Source organism: Centropristis striata, chromosome 4, assembly GCF_030273125.1.
Source record: "Centropristis striata isolate RG_2023a ecotype Rhode Island chromosome 4, C.striata_1.0, whole genome shotgun sequence".
NCBI lineage: Eukaryota > Metazoa > Chordata > Actinopteri > Perciformes > Serranidae > Centropristis > Centropristis striata.
In genome coordinates, this window is record NC_081520.1 from 8,120,518 (window position 1) to 8,141,030 (window position 20,513).

At 38.0% G+C, this 20,513-nt stretch overlaps 1 protein-coding gene across 2 annotated transcripts in view; it reads left to right on the forward strand.

The window, feature by feature from the left end:
* LOC131969827 (kinase suppressor of Ras 1-like) overlaps positions 1-14,052 on the forward strand; it is a 38,573-nt gene extending 24,521 nt beyond the window's left edge. Inside the window, exons 8-19 of one of the 2 annotated variants that reach the window (XM_059331047.1) lie at positions 1,138-1,250; positions 1,718-1,895; positions 3,881-3,938; positions 4,694-4,748; positions 5,781-6,032; positions 6,815-7,011; positions 7,198-7,294; positions 8,702-8,835; positions 8,932-9,060; positions 10,139-10,274; positions 11,778-11,905; positions 12,520-14,052. In XM_059331047.1, the coding sequence (XP_059187030.1) occupies positions 1,138-1,250; positions 1,718-1,895; positions 3,881-3,938; positions 4,694-4,748; positions 5,781-6,032; positions 6,815-7,011; positions 7,198-7,294; positions 8,702-8,835; positions 8,932-9,060; positions 10,139-10,274; positions 11,778-11,905; positions 12,520-12,607 (1,565 nt within the window). In that variant the 3' untranslated portion in view covers positions 12,608-14,052. Of the gene's footprint in view, positions 1-1,137; positions 1,251-1,717; positions 1,896-3,880; positions 3,939-4,693; positions 4,749-5,780; positions 6,033-6,814; positions 7,012-7,197; positions 7,295-8,701; positions 8,836-8,931; positions 9,061-10,138; positions 10,275-11,777 lie in introns of both variants that reach the window. The other variant, XM_059331048.1, reaches the window with a different exon arrangement.
* The last annotated feature ends 6,461 nt before the right edge of the window (positions 14,053-20,513 follow it).

The following is a 20,513-nucleotide window of genomic DNA, read 5'->3' on the forward strand; positions in this document are numbered from 1 at the left end:
TGAAGTACTGTATGGGTATGCCAGCTCAAAATATATCACGGATGCAACAAGTACATGAAGTTAAGTCAGTTATGTGAAAAGACTAATTATCTCTGTGAGTGATGTGTCGGGTCAAGTCCAACTGGAGCAAACAGCTCCACTGACAGTCTGTGGTTTTAAACAGAACATTAGGATTTGACGGAGACTGATTCAAATGAATTACATGTATTCAATGAATTACATCATGAATAAAAGGCTTTTTGTTGTTGGGGCTGAGAACAGTTTAGAATGTAACAATTGCAGGAAACGTTATTCTTTTCTTGTTCACACTTTCAGTGTACATATTCAATATGATGTCAATTCAACCCATAAGAACCCAGACCCAGTAATCCTCAAAGGAAAATGATAGGAAATATACCATAGATCAAGTCGACCACATGGAACACATTTCTGATGTGTTTTTTTTTTATTTTAAATACTACCCCTAAATGTCAAAGATCTGTGATGTGACATATGTGTCACATTGGGCGCTTATGGTATTTATGAATATATGAGTATATGAGTATTTATGGTATTTATTTATGATATTTCTTATTTTAAAATAAAACTAGACACATTTTCTACTTGCAGAGACACAAATTTGCCTTTTTCTCTGCATCTCCTATAACATTTGTCAAAATTGTGACATTAATAGTGCTGTTTAACAACAAATTATTTTTCAGATTTGTTTTTAAGTAACAGAATAATAATAAATCAATAATAAATAAAAACAAATAACCATTTGCCTTTTTGTTTTATATCAAAATTGTGACTTTAATTTGTTCAAAACAAGTTAAATACAATACAGGACATCCTATTAATGGATTAGAATTGTTAAATGGGTTTAAACTTAGCCTCGTAACAAAAATAAGCTTTTTGAAATTAGCTACTTTTTCACATTTCTGTTTCCAGTCACACACATATTTAGGAGAAGTCACTTCTTGTCACAGTCAAATGACCACCACACCAGGGTGTTGAGTATATTGCGCTAAGGGATTTAATGAGTTAATGTGAAGCAAAAAGCTGAATATGGGAGATTCTAGAAGATTTAAAGTGTTTGTTACACAGGTGTCACCATGGGTTCTTATGGGCTAACTAATGTTTTAATGTGATCTTTAGTGCCAAGGATGAGGAGGGCAGAGTCAGTGCCATCAGATATCAATAATCGGATTGACCACACAGCAGAGATCCCACTGCAGTTTGGCACTTTACCAAAAGCAATAACCAGAAGGGTAAGTACAAAACACTAGACTGTAAAAAGAGATAAACAATAGCTACTCAATAAAATTGAGGCAACATATTGCACGCAATATTATTAATTAAATCTAACTACATTACAAGTTGAGTGAATAACAACTTAACAGGAAGTGCCTGTCAATTAAAAACGGACTAATACTATTGTGTTGGATTCATTCAAAATTCTCTTGATTTAGAATTACATACACATACTTATATTTAATGTGGTCAAAATACGTAGATTCCATCTCAAACATTTTTATATTAAAGGTACTTAAACAACTGCCTCAAAATAATGGACACATTTATATGTAATACATTTTATCAAATATATTAAGTAAAATGAAATGACTACAGAATAATTTATTACAGTGTAGACAGAGTGATGAGGTTGGAATACAGGATATAACTGGTGTCTGTGGAAGCCCTTACTATTATGTCTGTGGGTGCATGTGTGTGTTAGCAGGAGCCTCCCACCAGTTCAAACCAGCTGGACTCCAGCAGTAACCCGTCATCAGCCACCTCCTCCACACCTTCTTCCCCAGCACACTTCCAACAGAATAACCACCCGAGTGTCAGCGCCACACCTCCACCCAACCCGTCACCGCAGGGCTCCCGGGACGGCCGCTTCCACTTCCCAGGTCAACACCATTACATGTCGCTGCTATCGCTTCTGGCTTTATGTGATGTAAGCAGGGTTCACACAGCAGTATGCTGAAGCTGAGGACAGTAAGGAGAGACATGTTTGAATTGGGTTATACTGAGAAATGTATGTACAACACAAAATTGTGTTGCACATATTTCCTGATTGAAGGGCCCATAGAGAGAGAGAGAGAAAGAGATCGAGATCTTGTCAGCTCTTTTGACCAGAACAGTTTTTTAGTTTTTGCAAGTAGCCTACTGTAGTTAATGCTGATATTTATTTTTTAAGAAATTTGCTATTTTCAGGATTAAAATGGAAAAGCAGATTCAGTGTTACATTTAGAACTTTAATCCATTCTGTGTCAGGATTTTCTATATGTATGCAAGTAAAGTTCACACATTAATGTTAGTTTAGGGATCATGATGAGGACTACTCAGCCCTTGACAACAGCTGCATGATGTCTTATATAACCCTAAGAAACTAAACTGGATGGTGGAAATTCTTAGCCTGGGTATACCCATACTGCCTTGCAGAACGGGGAGGGACGGCAAGACGATGACGCGTACTACTAGACAGATGGAAGCTTGTAGTTTTGTAGTTTTCTTACGGATCCAACATGGCTGCAGCAGACGCGAAACTTTCTTTGGATCTAGCTGTAGACAGGGCTTTAAATAGTTTAGAGCCAAAGTTTATTTTAAAAGAAAAACAACGTTTGACTTTACACTCCTGTTCCACCACCAAAAAGGATGTTTTAGCCTTGCTTCTGACAGGATTTGGCAAAAGCCAAATCTACCAACTAGCCCTGCTACCGCAGCAGCTTGTCTATTGCCCATAAAATCAGTGGATGTGTGTGACTGAATGACATGAGGGGGAATAAGGCGTAAAAATAAATAATCTAGCAAAAAGCTAGAACTGGAGAAGCAAAGCAGCAAGCAACACTCTCTCACAGACACACACACACACCAACACTGCCGGTAGACTGTGAGCTGAACCTACAGAGCAGCCAGAGTCAGAACATGCTGCAGAAAAACGTTGCAGAAGCAGAATTGAGCATTTTAGTTCCAAAGTAGAGATGGGCTAATCTGGCTATGTAAACATCAATTTCTGTCGCTCTACATACGTCATCTGGTATAACTGGTACGATTGGCTAAGAGCTACCTACAGACGCTTTTGATAGACATTCGTAGTGCCCAATAAACGGCTCTGGAGGATCGTAAACCACACCTCCTCTACGGAGAAATGAATGGCTGATGTCCAGACTAATCTCATTAGTGATTTAGTCTGGCGTTAGCCAGGCTAGGAAATTTTACCAGACTAACTAAATTTTCCCTCTGGGATAAATAAAGTAATTAGGCCAGTCTAGTACCTGTACTCTTCATTGGAAGTCATGCTGTTGTAACATGTGCAGAACGTGTCTTGGCATTATCTCGCTGAAATAAGCAGGGACGTCCCTGGATAGACGTCTGGGTGGCAGCATGTGATGCTCCAAAACCTGTATGGACTATTCACCATTAATGGAGCTTTCACAGATGTGACTGTTACCCATGATGCCATGGGCACTAACAGCCCCCTGGATGCTGTTTATATCTAGTCTCTTTTTGCCTGGTGGATCTCAACTTACATTTGTAGATGCAAAGACAAACTGTGTTTCCTGACAGCTGTTTCCCATGTGCCCATGTGCCAATGCAGTAATTTACACAATCATATTGGTTTTTAATGCAGTGCAGTCTGAGGGGTCAAAGGTCAGGGTATCCTATGTTGGTGTTCAGCCTTCAGTCTCTAATGTGCAGAGATTTCTTTGATTCCCTGAATCTTTTAATGATGTTATGGATTGTAGATGAGAAATGTCCACATTCTTGCAGTTGCAGTTGTGCTGTTAGATTATACAGTAAAACATTTTTTTGTAATTGGGGTAGTAATTAAAAGTTATTTATGGAGCATTTTAATGATGACAATAACCCTTTTAGTTGTACTCTCCAACAGATGTTCCTGCTTCAACATATACTGCTGGTCAACATGTTGGCAGCTACTATGATTCTGGGTAAGAGAAAGCAACACATGTGCCTTACTGGCAGATATATGCTCATCACACTTCATATAGAGCTGATAAGTAAGACAAAATAATGTGTGAGGGTGTAAAACAGTGTTTCTGTTACTTTGTGTCTCCCACAGAGGGCACCAACACTGACATTTCATACTAACTACACATCTCAGTCACACATTTTATCAAATATCCTCATCAGTGTGTGTATTATTGATGGTAAAAAAACAGAAATTGGTCAATATATACATATGTGATTTGTCAGTTACACTGCAAAAAAAGAAATGTTGGGTGAACTCAAAATTTCAAGGCAACAAACTTTGATAAAATTTTAAGTTAGACAATTAAACTAAATATTTTAAGTTTTGCTTTTGAGTTTGCTCAACTCTGAATTCTGATTTTTGGCATTTTTGTGTGGACTCCAGCTGGAGGCAGCACAGCCACAGTGAGACTTCAAGTGCAACTCGGAAAGTTGGCTTTCCGCATTTCACAACAACGAAATAAGAGTTAGCAGAACTATTGTCCCTTGTTTTGAACCCCAACTTAAAGATATAAGTAACAACAACTCACCAACTTGTTTATGAGCATACAACTGGCTTCCTTTGTTGTGCTAACTTACATTATTGCCCTAAATATCAATAATTGATATTTCCAAGTTTTACCAACTTAAATCACTGTTTCAGGCCAAAAAATACAAGTTTGCTTTTTTTTGCAGTGTAGTAGTCAGTTGCTGACTTTTGTGGTTTTCTTATCAGAGTGTCACAGGTGGCTGTCACTGACCCACAGCTAACAGCAGCAGAGCAAGGAGGGGTGAGTACAGTCAGTTTCAGCAGCAAAAACAAGAAGTGAAATAAATGAGTTATTTGCCTGTGTTATTCATAGGTAAAATATGTGGTTTACAGCACCTGCCAATGTACTGCTGTGGAGCATATATATTACCAACAAGATGAAGCAGCAAAGTCTTGAGGAGTAACTAACTGTATTCTGGACAGCCAAAATGACATCCCTTACTGCTATAAACTCATGACGAATATAATAATGCATTTAAAATATATGAAATAATGAATAAAACAAAAATATTCTGGATGCACAGTTTATTATGAACCACTGTATCAACTTTATTTATTTTTCTTTTGTTGCTTGCATTGTTTTTGTTGTTGATTTGACCATTTTTATATAGTGCTTTGAACTGAGTTTTATGAATAAACTACACTGTAAAGAATTTACAGTGATTTTACGGTAACTTATTGGCAGCAATTAACAAGTAACTTACTGTAATTATTATTTACAGTAGAACTACTGTATTTTTATTTACAGTACTGTTTTTTATACTGTAAAATAAAAACAATTAAACACTGTGATTTTAGTTATATTTACAATACTGGTTTCTTTACTGTAAAAAATAACTAGTAATTGCAAGTAATTCTATAAACAATTCACTAAAGAAAATAATATTAATACAATACATACATACACAATAACTGTTTTACAATTGATTTTCATACTGTGTTTTAAATGAAAAACTTGACTTTAAGTTAATTATTTAAACAGCATATGTATTGGACTGATTCTGATCAAAATTATGATAAAGATGGAAAAATACAATAGTCTACTTTACTATTCACAGTACTACACTTTCTACTGTGTTTTTCTTACAGTAAAGTTTTAACTACTGTAATATTGTCACACGGACCGATTTTTATTGTAAATTATACGGCACTATACTGTAAAAATCAAACACGGTGATGAATTGTGAATAATACAGTAAATAACTGTAGATTTCACAGTGATTATTTACAGTTTATGTTTATGTTTACTTCCCTTATTCTGCTGTTTTTTCAGGAGCAGGAGCCAGAGGAAGACTACCCACCTGAGAATGAGGAAGCAGCTGACCAGAGCAGCAGAACAAAGAGCTTTTCCACTGAGGAAGGTGATGAGGATGGGCTGGAGGACCTTCCTTCTTCCATATGCCGTCGTGGGGCCGTTGGTCGCTGGAGGGGCCCCCTCTCTCGTAAGGTCAGCCAGACCAGCGTCTATCTGCAGGAGTGGGACATCCCGTATGAGCAGCTGGAGCTGGGAGACCTTATTGGCAAGGTGAACATCACCTACATTTTATCTCAGAATGCTTTAAATATACTGTGTTATAGTTTATCCACATCTCAGTTATTGTAATATTGTTTGGGCCAGCACTTCCTTCTAATTTACAGAAATTATTTATCACACAAAAGAAATTTGTTAGATTAGTCATCTTCTCTAATTATTTGTCTCCATCTGCCCCTCTGTTTAAGAAACTTCATATATTCATATATTGTCAGTCTACGATATTAATATACTTCAATCATAGATAGATAGATAGATAGATAGATAGATAGATAGATAGATAGATAGATAGATAGATAGATAGATAGATAGATAGATAGATGGCGGACAGTTCTCTCATTTTTAGTGAAAAAATCAATATCTTGACTTAGTTTCTGCATAAAAATGGATTTTGTGGTTTACACACACCCATGTTTTTATTTCTGACTTTTTGTGTGTGTGTGCTATAAAATGGCTCTTGTATTGCTTTCTTTTTTCTTGTCATTTGTTGTTGCTTTCTCTCATTGTTGTTGTTGATTTATTTATTTATTTTTTGTATATTTCTTGGGGAGGTGCTTTTTATAAGCCCATATAGGGTTTTTTAACCTCTCCCGCACATACTATTCTTGTTTCATTTCTGTTTTTTGTAATTGTCCTTTCCTTTGGTGCAAATAAATAAATACAAATACAAACACAAACATACAGCTGTAATACAGACACACTACGTATGTGTGTAGTGTTTGCAAACCCGACTTGGGTCCAACGCAGCTGACACATTTAACTCTGTGATTGTCCAGGGTCGCTGGGGGAAGGTACACAAGGGTCGCTGGCATGGTGAGGTGGCCATTCGACTTCTGGAGATTGACGGAAACAACCAGGATCACCTGAAGGTCTTCAAGAAGGAGGTGATGAACTACAGGCAGACCAGGCACGAAAACGTGGTCCTGTTTATGGGCGCCTGCATGGCTCCGCCCCACCTCGCCATCATCACCAGGTACAGCTGCCTGACTCATCAGATCTCAATTCTGCTTTTGTTCCCTCAATTCCAGTACACTTTCAACATAAGCACATTTATGGTAATACTTTTTTTATGCCATCAGATGTGCCATGTTGTTTTGAATGTTCATGTTGATTTGTGAGATCAGTTTTGTTAAAAACCTGGCATGTGTTTTCTCTGCAGTTTCTGTAAAGGTGTGACTCTGTACTCTGTTGTAAGAGAAAGAGGTCACATGCTGGATATCAATAAAACCAGGCAGATCGCACAGGAAATCATAAAGGTGAGCAAACATTGAACTGTGGGAGGTGGACTAAACTATTATTTCAGTATAAATATATGATTATTTCTGATAATCTATGAAAATGAATATTAAAAACAACCTGATGTTCATGAAAGTCTGATATTATTAGATGGATGTACACTACAGGACAAAAGTTTGGAAGCAACTTAAATTTTCTGTTCACAATGGATTTCTTAAAAACCAGTATGGATTCTTTGGATTTTTGGATGTGTTTACTGCATGATCAGACTTTACCTTTATTGAATTGAACCATTTTCCTCAAATTGACCTTTAGGTATACATTGATGTTACCAGACCGTTGCTGAATAAATTAACAAAAGAAAAGAAGGGCTTAGTAATTTGCATTATTCACTTTAGCTCTTTGGCTTTTGAGAGTTTGGATACAAAAATCCCAATAAATCTCAACTGTGTTCATATCTCTGAAAACCACCACAGAAATGGCTAAAATTGAAGCAGCTGAGTAAAGAAACAAGAGTAGAGATTTATACATTAAGGAAAGAAGGATACACAAAGTCTGAGCAATAAAATACCCAAAGACCTGATAATTATAGTAAAAATGTTTTCTAATAAGTGACTCTTTATAAAATAATCAAGTTTATTTTGTTGCAAACTATCCATCCATCCATTTTCCTCCACTTATCCGGGGCCGGGTCGCGGGGGCAGCATGCTAAGCAGGGCATTCCAGACGTCCCTTTCCTTTTTTTGTACAAATTTGATCTTGTAAAAGGATCCAACCAACCTAAAAGTTTTCAAACTTGTCTGAATTTCGAACAATACACAAGATTTAGTTTTGTATTATATAGTCGAGCAAATATTTTGATGGAAAAATAAATAATAAACAAACAAATAAATAAATGAGATATGCTGGCTGCACAAGTATTCAACACCCAGGCTCTAAAATTCCAAGTTCACACAGATGGGAAATACTGCCATCATGACAAATACTTAAGTTGAAATATCACTGGTCAGAATCCGAAGGAAGATAGTCAGATAAAGACCAAAGAGCCTTCCGAGCAGGTTTTTTTTGTTTTTTTTAATTAAAAGAACCAATCATTTCTTAAGGCCACTATGTGTTGAATCGGAATGTTTCTGACTTGGTTGTCCACGTCAGAAGTATTATTTGGAAAAACTTCATAGCTAACATAGGAATGCTACACAACAGGGTGGTTGGGTGGGTGGTTACATCTGGGCTGATATGTCCATAATAACTGGATCTTAAGCTTGTTTTGGAACCATTGTCTTTTGTAAGAACTGAGATCCTGACTGTTTGTAAAGAAAGAAAAAAACAATAAAGAAAGTCTGGATTAGGAATGCTACACAAGCCCTTTTTAATAGTGTTAATGAAAATGTAAACTTACAGCAACATCTCATCTTCCACTCTTACAGGGGATGGGCTATCTGCATGCCAAAGGCATCATTCACAAGGATCTGAAGTCTAAAAACGTGTTCTATGACAAAAACAAAGTGGTCATTACAGACTTTGGCCTGTTTGGGATGTCTGGAGTGGTACAAGAAGGCAGGTAGGAGTCAAGTCAATCTGTATGTGTCTAAAAGGTCTAGCTCTGGTCAGCCAGGGTCACTGTCTTCATTGGTATTGTGTGTGTTTGTGTGTTTAGAAGAAAGAATGTGTTGCGGATCCCTCGGGGCTGGATCTACTACCTGGCTCCAGAGATAGTTCGAAAAATGAGCCCAGAAGATGAGGACCGGCTGCCTTTCTCCAACGCTGCTGACGTCTATGCATTTGGGTATTAATTTGTTACACTTAAACCTCTGAAGTCCAGGAGATTTTGGTTGAAATTTGTTAACTTCCTATGCATTAATTTCTGTCTCTGTTTAGCATCTTTCAGTCTGTCCTTACATCACATGCATGGCTCCTTTTTCTCCACACAAACTTGGCTATCAGTCAGATTTTTCATTTTATTTTAATTAACAAAGTATAAAGCTGCCAGGAACCCAAAATACTAACAAAAGACACAGGTGTCTGTGGAAATATACATTTTTTTTAACCATTTATACGCACAAAAACAGCAGAAATAATAATAAATAATAAAACTACAAAACAGTCTATTTTCATGTAAATTAAAAATAGTAATAGTTTTCATTGTAGAAAGAAAATTCACATTTTAAAAATGGTCTAGAAACATAAATGGCACACTGTGAAAGCTTGCTGGCTTTCTCAGCTTGTCTACATATCATATATAAATAAAGTTATTACTGTAAATAAAACGTGTATTTTCAGTAAATAGATGGACTCCAGAAGGTTAAACAGCATAAAAATCAAGAGACGCTCAGTTTACACTACAAAGGTCACCCATCAAGTTGGAATAATTTGGTTTTCAGAAACAATCTTCTGTTAATTGTGGTTTCATTTTCATTGTGATATGTTTTGAAGAGACTGGTTCATAAAGTTTTGAGAAGATTTAGCCCTCAATAATATATCACATTGTCACAACCATTTCATGGAAAGAGGTCAAAAATATTTTATTCCAACTTTATGGGCAGCTGTGTATATCCTACAGTACACAATCTACAGTGAAGCCACTTAAATGGTTTCCCTCAAAGTCAGATGGAGGTTTACTGGTGAAAGCTAGCGCAGCAGTTATTATTTTGTGTAACCTCATAAGGTCAGCTCATGAACACAGCGACACATGTTTACACCTTTTAGCCCCGACTGTATGAAAACACTTTTTAAGGTTTTGATCCCATAAGCTTCATACAACACTCTGCATATTTATTTCACAGTTGACTTGGACAGAGCGTATAAGGTGGTTTCACTGTTACCACAATTTTCCTGATATAATTTTTGCGTTGTTTAATTTCCAGAACAATCTGGTATGAGCTGCAGGTCGGAGAATGGCCAATCACCAACCAGCCTGTGGAAGCTAAAATCTGGCTGATGGGCAGCAGCGAGGGCATTAAGAAGGTGCTGGCAGATGCCAACCTGGGCAAGGAGGTCACGGTGAGTTACAAAGATGTAGAAAACCACAGCTAATGCTCCAGCCATTAAGGAAGAAGGAAGGAATCAAACCTGGAAATGAGTTTACCAATCACTGCTGACACCTGGAGATAGAGAGTCTATTGATTTGGTTTGTCTTTCTGTGAGAAAAGGTATTTTTGAATAGTTTCATTTTCTGATCATACTTAACAATATAATTCAAAACTAATTATTATTATAATTATTTATTATTTAGAATTAACTCATGTACTGCATGCTCTGACTAAAATCATTGTAGTATTTCAGAATTAATGAATCGAAGTGTACTATCTAAACAAACATTTTCTCACTATTGGTGCCAAATTCGATAGAAGTGACGGATTATTTTAGCAACATTGACTCAATGTTTTATATTTCTTATGCATAAATTTGGCAGACGTGTTGGTTATATGTTTCTTAAAAGTTAATATTTTATTATCACAATGAATTACACTTAGACACCAGACTTACTAATGTAACATGAGGGTTCGATGTATGGTGGTTAGATCGGTCTCTTATAAAATGAGACAGCAGGATTGAGTCAGACATACTTGTCCACGCTCCAGGCAGCTTCACCACCACAACAACACAACTTCCTTGTTCCCCATCACATGTCAGTCCATTAACCAATCAGAATTAGCAGGACTTAGAATGAGGTAAAAGCAGCAGAATCAGAAAAGCTGATTGAGTGAACGATGCTGTCCTCTACATGCTTCACCCTGCCCTTGCTCATCTGGAGGAAACTGGTGCTTATGTGAGAATCACATTCTTTGATTTTTCAAGTGCATTCAACACCATCCAACACAACATACTCAAAAACAAGCTCACAGAGATGGGAGTGGATCTTTCCTTCATCTCCTGGATCACAGATTACCTGACAGGAAGACCACAGTATGTCAGGTTGGGGAACTGTGTTTCTGGGACATTAATGAGCAGCACAGGGGCTCCACAAGGCACTGTTCTGGCTCCATTCCTGTTCACACTGTACACAGCGGACTTCAGATACAACTCTGAGTCCTGCCACATCCAGAAGTACTCGGATGACACTGCTATTGTGGCGTGTATCAGGAATGGACAGGAATCTGAATATAGGGATCTGATAAAAGCCTTCAGGGACTGGAGTCACAAGAACTATCTCCTACTGAACACCTCAAAGACTAAGGAAATGATCAGAGATTTCCACAGGTTCAAGCCTACATGTCGAAGTATCCTTGAGCATTATACTGAACCCCAAATTGCTCCTGATGCTGCGTTCATCGGTGTGTGAATGGATTCCCAATGGTGGGAGGTGGCACTGTTTAGGATAGCCTCTGCCACCAGTATGTGAATGTGTGGGTAAATGAGTTCAGTCTGTAGTGTAAAGCACTTTGAGTGGTCGCAAAGCGACTAGAAAAGTGCTTATATATATATATATATATAAGTGCAGGTCCATTTACCATTACCCTCTTTAAAAGTAACAATTATAAAATCCTTTGTCACTCCCAACAGGAGATCCTGTCTGCATGCTGGTCCTCTGAGCCGGACGAACGTCCCACTTTTACCCAGCTGGCAGACATGCTGGAGAAGCTCCCCAAACTGAACCGCCGGCTGTCTCACCCAGGACACTGGAAGACTGAGTATGTATCATAGAGAGAGAATCTATTCATGATCCAGGGTGGACCAGTCTACAACAACATTTACACCAACATCAAAAGGAGAGTCGACAACATTTTATGTAGACGATAAACATCTATATTCATGATGTGTAACCATAACTCAATATACTATCAGTCAGCTGGAACATGTTGTAAATACGATTTTGTAAAGAAATGTGAATATTATGAAGCTGCCTTGCTGAGTATCAAGTAATGTACATGGCTTTTTCTAAAGTGACTTCTAGTTTGTATATTGAAGAAAAAATTCTACTCACATTTTGTTGTACCTATAGATGGAGTTGCTGCTCCCTCTGTGCTTTGTTCCTATTTTCTTCCACATATTTTAACTGTGTTCTCACAGTTAGCAGCAACATCCTGTCTTGAGTTTCTGAGTTTCACCCTTCCTTTTTTCCTCTCTGTGATTTCCTCTCCTCTGGGTGCCGAATGATCCACCTCTGCCTGTTCCTGTTCTGATCTCCACGGTCTCCTTTCCATCCCACGTTTCACCTTGGGCTATGTCTCCTGTCTCTGTATGTGCACACTTGTTTCCTACCACTCTTTATTTCTGTCTCATCCTTGTTGTGCTCCTGGTGAAGGCCATGGGATCAGCATCTGTGTCTGAGAGATCACTGCCATCAGGCTCTACATGAACACTGTCCTTACATGTCCAAATACAGCAGCTAGGGGTGCTACGGTACTTTTTAAAAACTGAAACTGTATCTGGATGTGACTCTTGGCTTGAGTGAATACTGACAACATCATTGAATGGAACCATTTCCACCTGGTGTTAACATGTGATCTGTATCTGTATTGATAATCATATGTCAGCTCATCTGAAGGGATGTAGCTTTCCAGAGTGATACTAGGAGAGGGTCATGTGATTAATAGAGCTGCTCTTTCTTACGCGAATGTAACTTAAAATGTAAGAAAAATGGTAGCACACTTCAGATATCATGTCATATCATGTAAATGCCGTTAACGCCACATTAGCTGCTATTGAAACAACATTATCTCCATTTGTGTCTTTTTCTCCATTCTCCGTTTTTACATTTCTAACCACAAGCTGTGGACGCTCTCTGTGAATGTACATGTGTTTATATCTGTATGTGACACTGATTCATCTTCAGCACAGGAAGGCTGCTGGTTTCAGCTGATACAAGGCTACAACTCCTTATTATTAGAGAGGTAAAATAACATTAACTCCAACACAAAGTCAACATTTCAAGGGAAATTTTCAGGGAAATTTATATTATTATATTACATTATATTTCAATGCCTTTACTGCTGTCTGTCTATGCAGATTTTTATTATTCCAAGGCTTTGAGATACTGTATCTGTTTCTAAGACGCCTCCATTCACTGTGGGCAGCTTTTATTGGAACTTGTTCCTGTAATCTCTCTAGCTGCATATCTCAACAAATATTGGATGGATGGCCATGAAATATCTTTCAGACATTTATGGTCCCAGATGAAATATTGGATTAACTTGTTGGTGATTGTCTGACTTTTCATCTAGCATCATCACTGACTTAAATTCCAGTTTTTACAGTACAGTGCAGCAAATGTTAGCATGCAAACACACAAAACTAACATACTGGCTGTACTGAGTGTATTGTGATAATTGTCCAAGATAGAGATGGCCCAACCTGGACAAATAAAAAGCAACAGCTGCATTGAGATGATGAAAATACTGGAAATAATGCTGTATAAAAACCACAGACATGTGTCTGTCCTGCGTGCACTCTTGCACTGAATCATGTGAACTGTGTGTGTGTGTGTGTGTGTGTGTGTGTGTGTGTTTGCTTGGTGAATGCAATGGGCTTCACCAGCATGATCATAAACACGATCAAATATTGATCTCATACATATATGTATATACAGTGCTGGAGGTTGTATTTAATATTCAGTGTTTGCACAAGGGCTTTAGTTTTAGAGCATTTATTTGGTACTTCAGTCAGATATGTTTATAGATTTTAGACACTGTTTAAACTGTTGAAAGGATGGTGTTTCTTTTCTTTTTCTTTTTGAGGGTTGAGGTTTTAACTGTAGAGTATTTTTGTACAGAGTTTATTGATACTTTGTAAGCTTCTGCTCTGAACAACTGAAGATATTAAAGCTGATATCCAGTGACCCTGTGTGTTCCTTTTTGTAACAGAATCTGTGTTATCTATCAGAAAATCATCATAATATAATCAAATAGCTAGTTCGTCCTGATAGAAAATCATAATGTACAAGTTAATGAAACATGCATAATGAGTATGTGAAATACAAAACTTGCTTAACCAATTTATATTGGATTAGACAATACAGCATTTTCCTGATTTAACATGAATTCTGGAATAAACCACGTCCATTGGTCTTCTATCCAAATATAGATACAGAGACTGATGATATTGTTGATTGAGACAGATATAGATAATGACGTCTCTGTACACTTATGATGTATAAGCAGGTTGTAAAGATCTCTGGCATAAAAGTCAGTACCAAGATAAATTCTAGTCGCATTTAAATCAAGACCAAGTTTACCGTTACAAGTTAGCCCCAAGAGGGATTTAGAGACTCCGGAGGTGACATGGTTTTTGCCGTCGCTAATTGTGCACAACGTCAACAGCTGAAAGCAGCATGGCTAATTATGCACAGAGTCTCACTGATCATAAACATAGTGATTGTGAATTAACGACATCGCTAACTGTGCACAGAGTGTCCGGTGCTTGTTGTAAATAAACAGAGAGGAGGTTGGTTACTGATTGGTTATCATGAGGTTATCACCTAGTCAAGACAAAGACAAGAATTACATTTTGCATGTTCAAGATCAAAATAGGAAATAAACTTCTTATATGTCAAAATCTGAAGGGAAAAAAGACGACAGATGTATTTAAGATTTAGTAAAAGGAACTGGGAAGTTCATAATTCAAACCAAATTAATTCAGGCTTGTTTCAAGAATCATTGCATGCACTTTTTTCAAATGAAATTGTATTTATAATTCACCATGCATTTGTAGAAAAAGGGGCCAAATTCTAACATGCTCAAAATGGCTATGTTATCGTGCTGATATTTAGCAGGTAATGCACCTCAGTACAGCCTCAAGAGCTGCTGTGCTCTTCCTGCTCAGCTCCAGACAGCACACAGGCACAAGCAGAAACTAACTGGTGAACACAGTGCAGCATTTATAGCAGCTGAAGACATATTTTTCTCAGGTGTTGGTGGAAATAAAACAGAGCTAAAAGGAAAGAGAATATTGGACTTACATTCACCAAGCCTGTTGTGAAGTTCTGGTCTTAATTGGCCAAGAAAAACGATACAAAGAAACAAATGCATGTGTAAGTGTAACTAAGGGGGCTTTCTAAAGCCACGAGTGCCCAAAACCAACACAAAGTCCTTAAAAGTAGATCGGGAGCCAGAGCCTTCAGTTATCAAGCTCCTCTCCTGTGGAATCATCTCCCAGTCTCAGTACGGGAGGCAGACACCCTCTCTTTATTTAAGAGTAAACTTAAAACTTTCCTCTTTGACAAAGCCTATAGTTAGGGCTGGCTGAGGCTTTAGACCAGCCCCTACACTGCAAAAAGCCAACTTGTATTTTTTTGGCCTAAAACAGTGATTTAAGTTTGTAAAACTTGGAAATATACATCTTTGACATTTAGGGCTATAATGCAAGTTAGCACAACAAAGGAAGCCAGTTTTATGCTCAAAAACAAGTTAGTGAGTTGTTGTTATTTATATCTTTAAGTTGGGGTTCACAACAAGGGACAATAGTTCTGCTAACTCTTATTTCTTTGTTGTGAAATGCGGGAAAGCGGTGAAATTCATTAGCGGAAGCTAGAGGCTAACTGATGCTAACGGCGCTGCTTGTTACAGCTACAAGAGTAGCCATTAGCGTATCAATGCTCACTCAAAATTTTGGTCGCAACATTAGCTGACATTTCATAGTGCCGTAACTGGCGTTACAATCGTGCCAATTCAGCACATTGCAGAAGTTAGCAGAAGTAAGGATTAAAAGTTATTACAATGTAAAATTATAAGTTAGCACAATTTACAGTTGAGTTGACAAAAATCTGAATTCAGAGTTGAGCAAAGTCATAAACAAAACTTAAAATATTTAGTTTAATTGTCCAACTTAAAATTTTCTCGAAGTTTGTTGCCTTGAAATTTTGAGTTCACCCAACTTTTCTTTTTTTGCAGTGTAGTTATGCCGCTACAGGCCCAATATGTCGGGGGACACGATACACCGGGCCCCTCTTTTCTTCTCTCTCTCTCTGATGTCCCAATAATACATGACTCAAGCTTATATTTTGCCAGAGTACTCCACTTTTCTTTGCTTTCTCTTTCACAGGATGTGGAGCTGTGGTCCTGCTCGGCATCACTCCTGCTGGTCTCACTGCTGTGGATCTGGTTCGGCCCCAGATGCTCCTCTCCTGGTCCACTCTACACTCACCATCACTACTGACAACCCTCCCATCTATCCTCCCTCCCTCTCCTTCAACCTCTATCTACTCTATTCTACTCTGTTGATCCTGTACAACGACATCTATCGACGTCTGTCCGTCCTGGGAGATGGATCCCTCCTCTGTCTCTCCCTGAGGTTTCTTCTTCTTTTCCCCTGCTAAAAGGGTTTTTTGAGGAGTTTTTCCCTGGCCGCTGTGAGGGTCTAAGGACAGAGGGTGTCGTACCATGTACAGTCTGTGATTTTAAATGTCCCAAACCTTTCCTATGCTAAGTCAGTCCTTGTTATCTGCTTTCTAGTACGGTTTAATTATGTCTATCATTTTCATGTGTGTGTAAATAAGGGCTGAAACAGGAACACACAGTATGTGTATACAGTAGGTGAATACATATACAGTATGTGGTCCAATGTGGAACAACTGAGGCTGTATTTAAAGGAACAGAAAGGACTCAGGAGGGTTGTGTTCCCATAGCAGAAGTTTTTGAAGCAGAAGTGAGATTTGCTTCATTGTCTTTCTCAACTTGACTGATCACTGTAGTGTGTGGGTCTTTTTTTGGCATCATGTTACTGTAACTGCCAGTCACACTCCTGTGAGGCACATGACTGGTCATTTAACTTCTCTAATAAAACCTTTTAAACTCACATTGACCGGTGGACTGAGGAACTTTTACTGGCCACTAACGTCACATCAAACAATATAATGGTGTAAAAAATGCTCTCTTACAAGGAAAAGTACTACATTCTAAGTTTTGCATTTATTATTATTATTTTAAGTTAAGTAACATCATTGAAATATCTGCAGACATTTTAGATAATACGCTTTTTGTCATGGGTCATTTTTTAAAATGTTTGCATTCGTTCTTGCTCTCTTATGACTTCCTTTAATGTTGGTTATCTATTCAAACTTGATGTAACTGCCACTATCATAAAACTTTCTGAATACCTAAGGTTGTTTTGTAAAATTTACTGCTGAGTAATCATTAAATGACAGACATAGTTTGGTTTGTATCCAAAGTCCATGCTGGATTAGATAAGCTGTTACACTCAGCGACACTCGGCTCAGATGATTCACTTCCTGTTCTGACATCCTGTGATCTCGTGGTCAGGAACCTCTGCACAAACTGACTTTAGACTTATTTATGAACAGGCCAATATCACAATGTGAGTTTATGATACCTTTAAACATCACGTAGTATCTTTACACACAAGACGGTCACGAGCTGTTCATAAATCAAACTATTGCACTTCTGCCTGTTGCACTTATTTTTATTTGTTCACATGTCTGAAATTTCTCCCCAAAATGTTTATAGCCAGTCTGGTGTCATGGAAGTTCATATTTGATGAGTCATTCCAGGAATTGAGTTGAAACAATGACAGGATATAGGAGGATTTCATTGGACTGAAGTCTAAAAGTTATTGTTTGATTGTTTGGAATGCAGGCTTTTTATGTACGTCTCTACTTGTGCATCATCACAAGCATAATGTGGCTTTGATTTTATGACATACATTACATTATTGAATTGGATATATGCACTGCAGTGTTCATTTGTCTATAGAAAGTACGAACTATAAACTATATGAACTCCATTTGTTCAGAAGGTAATATACAAAGGTTTATACAAAAGGCCTAAGTATTATAATGCATTAGTGTAGGAACAGGGACATGTAAACAATGTTAGCAAGCTGCCCATTACACATGCAATCAAAATGACAGCGTTACTGTAGAAGGTTTACCAGCTCTCTGTTGTTGTTTTTTTTGCTGTAGCTCTGGTTCAACTTTGTGCTGCTTGAAAACTTGTATTTTCTGTGTCACTTCTTCATTATCTTTATAAAGACCAAGTCCAGCCAAATGAAAAACACTTCACAACTCAATGTAAGGGAAAAGGCAACATGGAGGCAATTATCTAGTGATGTGTTGGTCGTGAACGGGCCGGTTCAAAGAGCAGGCTCACATCCGTCAGTGAGCCGTTATTCTTCTTCTTCTTCTTTTTTTTTTTTTTTACTTTTCTCGTGAGGAAAAGTAACTGTGGATGCTGACTACGGGAGTCACATGCATGCTGTGCGAACCAATCATGTGAAGATTGACAAGGATCAAGCAGGAAGGGGCGTGGGTGGCAGTGCTGATACGTGACAGGAGGTGTGGTGCAAAGATGAGTGAAAGTCGAAAAATCAGTACCATTTGGATGCATTTTGACAACATGAAAGCACAGTGTAGAATTTGTAAAGTGAAGCTCTCCTGTATTTCATTTTTTCAGTACTTTACTTGTTTTGTTTGGTGTGTGTGTTTAAATAAAAAAAAAGTCAATAGCTGTCCTTTTTTAATTTCTATGCTTAGGTTTTTATGGGCATTTTTATGGGCATTCTATTTTTATATTTTTTATCTTATGGGCATTCTATCTGCTTTATGTAGCAGAGTGGTTCTTCAAGCAAGTTAGAGAGTTACAAGGGATTTTACAACTGTAAATTCAATTGGCTACAGCAATGTATTGAAATTTAAGTGATATATATGTTCAAATACAAATCAGTCCAAACAGCGCTAAATTTGGCTGAATTACATAAGAGGTAAAAAAGAAGAGCCATTTGGGAGCTGAAAGAGCCGGCTCTTCTTGGTGAGCTGAGCCAAATGATCCGGATCACTAAAAAGAGCCAAAATTCCCATCACTACTATGAACAGTTGATGACACTATGAACTGATGGGAAGATCACATTGTTACAATAATGGTTTATACTTTTAGAATAAACCAGGGAGGAACAGAATTACACAGAGTGGAACACCATCTTCCACCACTGAAGTCTGGCTGTTGTTAAACAGAGTGAAGCCCGCATATAAAACATTGTTGTAGTGCAGGGATGGGCAACTGGAGGCCCGGGGTCCGCATACGGCCCGCAGCCTCACTTGAAGTGGCCCTCAGTACAACTACATGCATTTGAGCATGAAATATTAAGTGCAGTGTAAAAATGCACAAAATTACTTCTTGTAATTAATGTTGGTCTGCTGTTCTTGCACTGAAAAAAAAAAGAAATCACAGTTAGTGGTTATTTTTTATTTGCTTCAAACCTTTTGTATTCCTATTTATACTGTTATACATGCATTTGAGCATGAAATATATTAAGTTACTGCATTGTAAACATATTTAAAATTGCAGTTTCAACATATCTGGTTAAGTGCACGGTCCTATATTCGCTGTGGTAGTGAACATGAAAAATTGTGGCCCCCTCCAGCATTTAAAGAAACACTCCACCGTTTTTTCATATTAAAACATGTTATTCGGTCAAGTAAGACGAGTTGATACAGACCTCTTGCGTCTCAATGCGTGCACTCAATCGCCCTGGCGCGCGGCACCACTTGGCTAGCACTTAGCTTAGCCCAGTTCATTCATTAGGATCCAAACAGATGGACAGTGAGAAGCGACCAAACTCCTCCACGTTTTCCCTATTTAAATACAGTTACACGAGTAGTTAAACGACCAAGTATGGCGACACAAAATAAAACGTGGCGCTTTTCTAAGCGGATAAAAAGGAGAACTATAATGTATGGCGGAATAGCACTTGGGAGCACTTCGACTCGGCGCAGTAATATCATCACTCCTGAAGAATCTTCTCCCCTCAGGAGTGATGATATTATTGCGCCGAGTCGAAGTGCTCCCAAGTGCTATTCCGCCATACATTATAGTTCTCCTTTTTATCCGCTTAGAAAAGCGCCACGTTTTATTTTGTGTCGCCATACTTGGTCGTTTAACTACTCGTGTAGCTGTATTTAAATAGGGAAAACGTGGAGGAGTTTGGTCGCTTCTAACTGTCCATCTGTTTGGATCCTACTGAATGAACTGGGCTAAGCTAAGTGCTAGCCAAGTGGTGCCGCGCGCCAGGGTGATTGAGTGCACGCATTGAGACGCAAGAGGTCTGTATCAACTCGTCTTACTTGACCGAATAACATGTTTTAATATGAAAAAACGGTGGAGTGTTCCTTTAAGTTGCCCATCCCTGCTGTAGTGCTTTAAAGCTTCCTGTCGAATACTGAAGCCCATCTGGGACTGATCAGTGGATGACTGGGCTGTTGGAGCTATTTGAGTTCAAAGAACACTAATTTGAGGGAAAACAGAGAAATACTTTTTTTTCTCAGAAACAAAGCAATAGCTCCACATTCCT